The sequence below is a fragment of the Harpia harpyja genome, chromosome 3 (genome assembly GCF_026419915.1).
Source record: "Harpia harpyja isolate bHarHar1 chromosome 3, bHarHar1 primary haplotype, whole genome shotgun sequence".
Taxonomy (NCBI): Eukaryota; Metazoa; Chordata; class Aves; order Accipitriformes; family Accipitridae; genus Harpia; species Harpia harpyja.
This window is the reverse complement of record NC_068942.1, coordinates 74724086-74732001: the sequence shown is the minus strand read 5'-3', so window position 1 is coordinate 74732001 and position 7916 is coordinate 74724086. Positions and strand designations below refer to the sequence as shown.

General features: G+C 50.7%; 1 protein-coding gene across 1 annotated transcript; it reads left to right on the top strand.

The window, feature by feature from the left end:
* Positions 1 to 594: 594 nt before the first annotated feature.
* HSPA2 (heat shock protein family A (Hsp70) member 2) lies at positions 595 to 2996 on the top strand. Its single transcript, XM_052783417.1, has one exon. It carries the CDS (start codon positions 696 to 698, stop codon positions 2598 to 2600), a length of 1905 nt encoding a protein of 634 aa, XP_052639377.1. The 5' UTR covers positions 595 to 695; the 3' UTR covers positions 2601 to 2996.
* Positions 2997 to 7916: the final 4920 nt, after the last annotated feature.

The following is a 7916-nucleotide window of genomic DNA, read 5'->3' as shown; positions in this document are numbered from 1 at the left end:
GCGCGGCCCCGCTCCCTCCTCACCCCCCCGCGCCCCTCGGGGCCGCCGCTCGCGGGCTACGTGCCGCCATGAGGGGGGTGGAGGCGAGGGGAGGAGGAGTGGGCGCGCGCCCAGCGCCGCGCCGCGCCCCTTGGGAGCGCGAGACGAGTCGCATAGCGACCAGCCCAGCCCAGCCCTCCCCGCCGCGGCGGCCCTCGCCCCGCCCCTCACCCGGCTGCCCGATGTCCATTGGGTAACACTGAGGTCAATCCCCAACCTTGCGTCTAACGTCCACTGGAACTTTCTAGTAGAGTTTCGGGGCGGGGCGGGGCCAATGCGAAGCGCGAGCGGTGATTGGTCGAGGGCGGTGGCGCACTCTGTAAGCTGAGAGGGATCGAGAAAAACCAGGAAGAAGTACGGTCCTGGCCGCCGTACAGCGGGGAGGGTTGGGCTGACGGGTGGGCGCCACCGTTCTGGTTGGCCAAGAGGTAGGGGGCGGGTGCTCTTCGGCGACTCACGGAAGCGGTTGGCCAGTCGTGGCGGGCGGGCGTCTAGATTGGCCAGCGGGGTTCTGGCAGGTTCCAGAAGACGGCTGAGCCGGCTATAAAGCGGGCGCCAGCGGCGCCGTGACGGCACATCGCGCCGCGGACGGCAGCGGGAGCGGGTGGCGGGAGCGGCAATTGCGAGCGAGGCGCTGATCAGAGAGACCTGCCATCATGTCTGGCAAAGGGCCGGCAATCGGCATTGACTTGGGCACCACGTACTCCTGCGTGGGTGTCTTTCAGCATGGCAAAGTGGAGATCATCGCCAACGACCAGGGCAACCGCACCACGCCCAGCTACGTGGCCTTCACCGATACAGAGCGCCTCATCGGCGATGCCGCCAAGAACCAGGTGGCTATGAATCCTACCAACACCATCTTTGATGCCAAGCGTCTCATCGGCCGCAAGTATGATGACCCCACGGTGCAGGCTGACATGAAGCACTGGCCCTTCCGTGTGGTGAATGAGGGTGGCAAGCCCAAGGTGCAAGTGGAGTACAAGGGTGAGATGAAGACCTTCTTCCCAGAGGAGATCAGCTCCATGGTCCTCACCAAGATGAAGGAGATCGCTGAGGCCTATCTGGGGCGCAAGGTGCAGAATGCTGTCATCACAGTGCCTGCCTACTTCAATGACTCCCAGCGCCAGGCCACCAAAGACGCTGGCACCATCACTGGCCTTAATGTGATGCGCATTATCAACGAGCCCACAGCAGCTGCTATAGCCTATGGCCTGGACAAGAAAGGTACCCGGGCTGGAGAGAAGAATGTGCTCATCTTTGACTTGGGAGGGGGCACTTTTGATGTATCCATCCTTACCATTGAGGATGGCATCTTTGAGGTGAAGTCCACAGCTGGTGACACCCACCTGGGTGGGGAGGACTTTGACAACCGCATGGTGAACCATTTTGTGGAAGAATTCAAGCGTAAGCACAAGCGCGACATTGCTGGCAACAAGCGAGCGGTGAGGCGACTGCGTACGGCTTGTGAGAGGGCGAAGCGCACCCTCAGCTCTTCCACGCAAGCTAGCATTGAGATCGACTCCCTCTACGAGGGCATTGACTTCTACACCTCCATTACTCGTGCCCGCTTCGAGGAGCTCAATGCCGATCTCTTCCGTGGCACCCTGGAGCCAGTGGAGAAGGCTCTGCGCGATGCCAAGCTAGACAAGGGCCAGATCCAGGAGATCGTGCTGGTGGGTGGCTCCACTCGTATCCCCAAGATCCAAAAGCTGCTACAGGACTTCTTCAATGGCAAAGAGCTCAACAAGAGCATCAACCCCGACGAGGCTGTTGCTTATGGCGCTGCCGTGCAAGCGGCTATCCTCATGGGAGACAAGTCTGAGAATGTGCAGGATCTGCTGCTGTTGGATGTCACCCCTCTGTCCCTGGGCATCGAGACAGCTGGTGGCGTGATGACGGCTCTCATCAAGCGCAACACCACCATTCCCACCAAACAAACTCAGACCTTCACCACCTACTCTGACAACCAGAGCAGCGTCCTGGTCCAGGTGTACGAGGGCGAGAGGGCTATGACGAAGGACAACAACTTGCTGGGCAAATTTGACCTAACGGGCATCCCCCCAGCACCCCGCGGAGTCCCCCAGATCGAGGTCACTTTTGACATCGATGCCAATGGTATCCTGAACGTCAGCGCCGTGGACAAGAGCACGGGTAAGGAGAACAAGATCACCATCACCAATGACAAGGGTCGCCTTAGCAAGGATGACATTGACCGTATGGTGCAAGAAGCGGAGAAATACAAAGCGGAGGATGAAGCTAACCGAGATCGGGTGGCAGCCAAGAACTCCCTCGAGTCCTACACTTACAACATGAAGCAGACGGTGGAGGACGATAAACTGAAGGGAAAGATCAGTGACCAGGACAAGCAGAAGGTGCTCGACAAGTGTCGGGAGGTGGTCTCCTGGCTCGATCGCAACCAGATGGCCGAGAAGGAAGAGTACGAGCACAAGCAGAAAGAGCTGGAGAAACTCTGCAACCCGATTGTCACAAAATTGTACCAGGGAGCTGGAGGGGCCGGTGCGGGTGGCTCCGGTGGCCCGACTATCGAAGAAGTAGATTAAAGAGAACTGAAGTATAGACTTGTTTATGGACAGTCACTCCATTCTTTGCTTTGTATTTTTTTTTTTCTAACGTTTAAGGAAAACGTCCTTGCCGATAACAGAGTTTATTCTGTTGGGTGTGTATAAAGGCAGATCTGTCAGCTTGGTTTTGATAAAAGGGAAGGCACGTCCTGCTTTATAAGGTTAGTAATAGACAAGTTTTGTTAATTCAGATACAGCTGTTTGTACTCTGGATGTTTGTCTCTGTTCAAGTGTCTCTTCTAAAGTAACCACTCGACTGTTGCAGTTGACAAGTTTCAAATTATGCATGAAAATCTTTATGGAAGATTAAAAAATATATGCCAAATTCGGCTTCTGGAAATTTTGGTAATAAATAAAATGTATTTAAAGCATAAACCTATCTTCCTCTTCTCTGTGGAAGGGGGGGGGGGGAATGGTGAGGAAGACCTTGGCAGTGTCCGTGGCCCCCGAGCTCTGCGTCCCCTGCCCCGGGACCCAGTGGGCTGGGGGGCGGCTGGCTCCAGGGTAGGGGGGGCAGCCAGCTTCCCCCCCTTCCCCCCCCCCCCCCCCCAAAAGGCATTTTGGGGAGAACGGGGGTGAGGCGGGTGCTGCGGGCTCAGTGTTGTACCGGGGGGGGGGGGGCGGCTCACCCGAAGGGAGTCCGGCCGGGGAGTGAGCCAGCTGCCCCCACCGGGTGGCGGGGAGGGTCGCAGACCCCAAACCCTGGGGCTGGGGCCAGTGTGAGCGTGCCCCCCAGCACCGCTACGGCGAGGGAAGAGTTTCCCTGAGCTGGGGGTGTTGTTTTTCGGGCAGGACCTGCTCTTCTTCCGCAACTGGTGGCTTGGGCTGAGGCCCCCAGTGCCCGGCAGCTGGGACGCAGGGCGGATTGTCGTGTTCGTGTCACTAAAATAAAACAGTGGGGAAATACGTACAACAAAAATAGTCCTGCTTGGCAGGCGGCTGGGCTCGATAACCTAGAGACCGGTTTGTGGCCAGCTATATAAATTGCTGAGTTATTCTTGGGTTGCTAGTATGCAAGCTGAGCTTTCAATACTTTAGTGAAAGTGTGTTTTCCCCTCTTAAGATGATCAAAAGTACAGCTGCCAAGGACACCCCGAGAGCCGGGAGTGCTGGACTTGATAGAATAGGCAAAATCTGTAGTAGTTAAACTTGTCTGGCTTTACTACAAACTGTCTCCAGAGTGCTTCATTTGTTCCAGAAAGCAAAAAAACCCCACAGTGTTTAGAGTCTGAGGAGCTGCGAATTAATGAGCTCTAATGGAGGAGCCTGATGACATGCACATTTTGGACTGGCTTGTCCTTTAAGGGAAAAAACCGCAGAGCAGTGGGCAGCTGAAGGGAACCATCAGCCGTGTTTTTGTTTGGTTGCTCGTTAGTAAGTGGGAGTGTTGCTGTGCTGGGAAATAAGGCAGGCGCTGCCCTGCTGGCTCTCCATGCTGCAAACAACTTTTAGGACTAGGATTCCTTAAGCTTGTAGGTGATGTACATAAAGAAATCTATAAAAAATATTTTGTGACGAGAGGGCAGACAAAAATAAACTTGTTTAGTATTTAATAATCAGCAGAGATGTAAGGCCCCGGTTTACTACGTGGATTTCTCTTGGCTGGTTTGCCAGGGCACTGACTGCAGGTTTCTCTTCACTGGCTGCAGAAAGGGGTTACAGTTGCCACGGGGGAATGCGAGGCTTGTAACAAGCTTGTTTGATCTGCTGTTGTCGCAAATGATTCAAAACCACTTCAAGTTTATTGAATGGTTCATAGGTAAATGGCAGTGCCATCACAGTGAGACCTGAGAAGTCAATTACAGCAGCTTCAGCACCTGCTGGGTGCTTTGTTGAACTCTTGAAGGGCTGTTACCAGCCTGGGTGCTTTTGGTGTTTATGTACACAACATTTTCCTGGCAATCAGCCTCTTGATTTCCAGGCTGTAACATATATAGGACCCCTGAGAATGAGAAGATACCATGCCTTTTTTTTTCCCTAGGAACTAATAGGTAAATATGTTTATGAATAGCAGTAGATTATCTGTGAGTGAAAAGTTGTTGCTGCAAACTGTAATACTTTGTCACATACACTCTTCCTAATCGAAATCCCACTACTATGGGATGACAATAAGGATTAGGTAGCACCCACGCTCATTGTAAATGCAGGTTAACTATTTTTTCCATTAACTGACTGGTAATTGCCCTTGCCACATAGTTTCCTTTACTTTTCAGCCCTTGGTGTGCATTCCTCAGCGTTGCTTCCCAGTTATTAAACACAATTTTTTGTTGTTTTCCCCAAACGTCTATTTAAGTGTATTGCAGAGCTAAAGTAGCTAAATGTGCACAGCAGATAGCTTGTCACACGCCCACACTGTCATCTGTCCTTTCCCTCGTCTTGGCCACTGCTGCTCTGTGCCCATTTCAGCAGTGGGGCAGGCAGGGAGTAACAGAGACCACAGAAGTGAAATACCCATCCAGATGGCTAAAATACCCCAGGGGCTGAGGATGTGAACAGGGTAACACTGGAGTAATTATATATATTTTTTTTTTTCCTAGGAAAGGGATATTTTTTAGTATGGACACACCTAGACTGTGTGTGGGATATATAAAAAGGATGAGAAACTTCTGCTGGCTTACACAACTGGAAAAAGATTTGAAGTCTCAAGGCACAAAGTGGCCTTTCAAATATGTGAACAACCCCCCAGAATGCGAGAGGCAGAAAACTTGAAGGGCTCAGAGCTAGATTCCTTGCATTCATTCACTTAGTTTATAAAACAAAGAATAACTTCGAGTTGATTTTCAGTGTATTTTACGTTCTGTAGAGTGAACTCTGATCCTGTTAGTGGAAACTTCCCACTGACTCCAGTGGGTCTAAATTTTCTTCCCCCAGTTTCTTAAAGAAATACTAAATGTCAGAGGGGAAAATGCTCCTCATTTGCAAGTAGGTGTATTTGGGGTGTACATGTAGTTCTGGGGAGTAGTTGCACATTTCGAATGAATTTGGCAAAGGCAGGAAAATAATCTCGTCTAAAATCTGCAGTTTCACTGCTTCCACACTCGGCGTCTCTCATCCTTTGTACTGTCCTGACTCACAGGGAAAGCCAGCTCCTTCTGTCGGAATCATGGGCCTGGGTTTCTGAACTTTGCTTATTCTTAAACAGGGCTGCGTGGAAGACCAAGCCCATAGGAAGGATGTGAAGTGGTTATAACTTCACTTGTGTTAACTATGGTGTTAACTTTAGATGGCTCCTCATATTTGCTGATCGAGTGTATATGGACGGTATTATTTCATATAGAGGAACACCCGTAGCATTAATACTGGAGAATTTAATCACCCAAATTAAAACCCTTAAGCGCCTTAGCACCTCACTCACGGTGCAGCCAGGTGTGTAGCAACGCAAAGCAATTGCTCCCATGTGCGATGCAGGTCGCCCTGCAATTCCCCACCATTGCTTTGCAGGGGAGAGGGAAGAGCCAAAAAACCCCAAAAAGACAAAGCCGAAAGCATTACTAAAATAACGTGTCACGTGAGAGCCCTTGGAGGGAGCTGAGGACGAGAGAGCTGTCTGAGGGCAACCCACTCAGGAGCTGGAAAGCCGAGACGTGCTTGGACGGGCTGCGTCCGCCCAGCCGGCCGGGTGAGTCAGCCCCGTGCCCTGCCGCCTCCAGAGCGTCTGTTTGAAGTTTTGCACAGAGGACTTAGCAGACAGGCTGCAGCCCTGCTCATCCCCTTGTGATACCATCTTAAAGACAGGAATGAATATATCCCGGCAGCCTTCCTTTTATCTCTCGGGAGACACTGCATAGAGCCCTGCAGGTTGGGCAGCCTTTCTCTTAGGAGCTGCCTGTCATTTATTTGAAAAGGTTCTCCTTGAAGGTTTGGGCCACTGTGGGCCTCAGCCAAAGGGTGACAACTCTGAAGGAGATGTGACATCTCAGGACCGCACCACAGATTGTGTCTTCCCCGTTGCGAGCCACTCCCACAGATACATACGAGGAACAGGAAGGAAAGGGAAAAATGTTCAGGGAATTCACATTTCCAGTCTTGGCCCTTACGTTAAATGCAAGGCATCACATTAAAAAGCATGCGCTTACACCCAGCATGCATACTTAATTTTAAAGTTCCTTCCTTCAGTCCTGTCAGTGCGTTGCAATGTAATAGCATTTCACGCTCTACTTACTTAGGTGTTCCACACTTCTCCTTCTTTGCCCTGTGCCTGGCATGAGTTTCCCTTACTGTGTCCTTTTAGAAAGCGCACAGTGGTCTAATCTCTGCCTGCATCAGGGACACTGTACCTTGGCACATGGAAGTCTTGTGATATTAAACCAGCGAAGCATGTGGATGCTCTTACAGCAGCAAAATTATGTTCTGTAGTTGTTCATCACAGGAAAGTTATCACCCCTCCCTACCCCACAGCAAAACAAGTTATGCTAATAAAGCTTCTTTAGCACACCTATGTGGGTCAGGTATCACATCTCTCTGCCGCTCTCATCCACATATTTATGCAGGCAGAAGCCTATAGCATAGACCTGCCTCTAGAGTAGATTTTGCTTGCAGCAGCGTGGTGATTATATAGTTGGGCAGGCCAGCATTTCCAGATGCAACAACATATTTCACTTCCACATATGAAACAGCAGTATTAAAAACCCCTGATCCACCCTTGCATGACCCATTTGCCTTTACTCTCTCCTGCATCAGTAGGGTGGAGACACAGACAAGCTGGTTCCTCTTGTCATCCCAATAACAGCACCAGCCAGGAATTTTACAGAGGGGTTAAATTTCCCTCTACGAGCCAACACATTTTTTGTAGTCTTTCCTTTAAAGAAAATCAAGAGCAGTATAGGAAATTTTTATTCCTTTTCCATTGCTGAAGATACTCTCTCCCACCATTCAGGAAGTGTTTTTTGTGTGTTGGCCTGTGCAAAAGTTGACAGATCGCTGTTGCATCCTGGACCAAGAAGCGTGAGGTCATTCTTGCTCGTGCTTAGGTAGTAGTTAGCAGCACCTGTACCCTATCTGTTGGAGCAGTTCAAAATGTCACTGCTCCAAATGATTGCAGGTCAGCAGTTAAAAATCTCTTTTGAATAGGATTAAGGAGACAAAAACACTTCCAGAAGTGCCAATGCTGTGTATTTCAGGCAGGACTCTATAGAAAACCCCATGGGTTTAGGTGTCTTGGTTGCCTTCCTATTTATTCACTGGCAAGCATCATGAAATATTTTCTATCAATCCCTGTAAGAGCTGTTGCATAGTTGAACTGACAGTCTAGCAATCACGTCATAGCTGAAAGCAGCATTTCTTTTTGCCGGGCTG

Bases quoted from the DNA above. Each gene is read 5' to 3' on its own strand.
- HSPA2 (XM_052783417.1), top strand. From the start codon at position 696: ATGTCTGGCAAAGGGCCGGCAATCGGCATTGACTTGGGCACCACGTAC.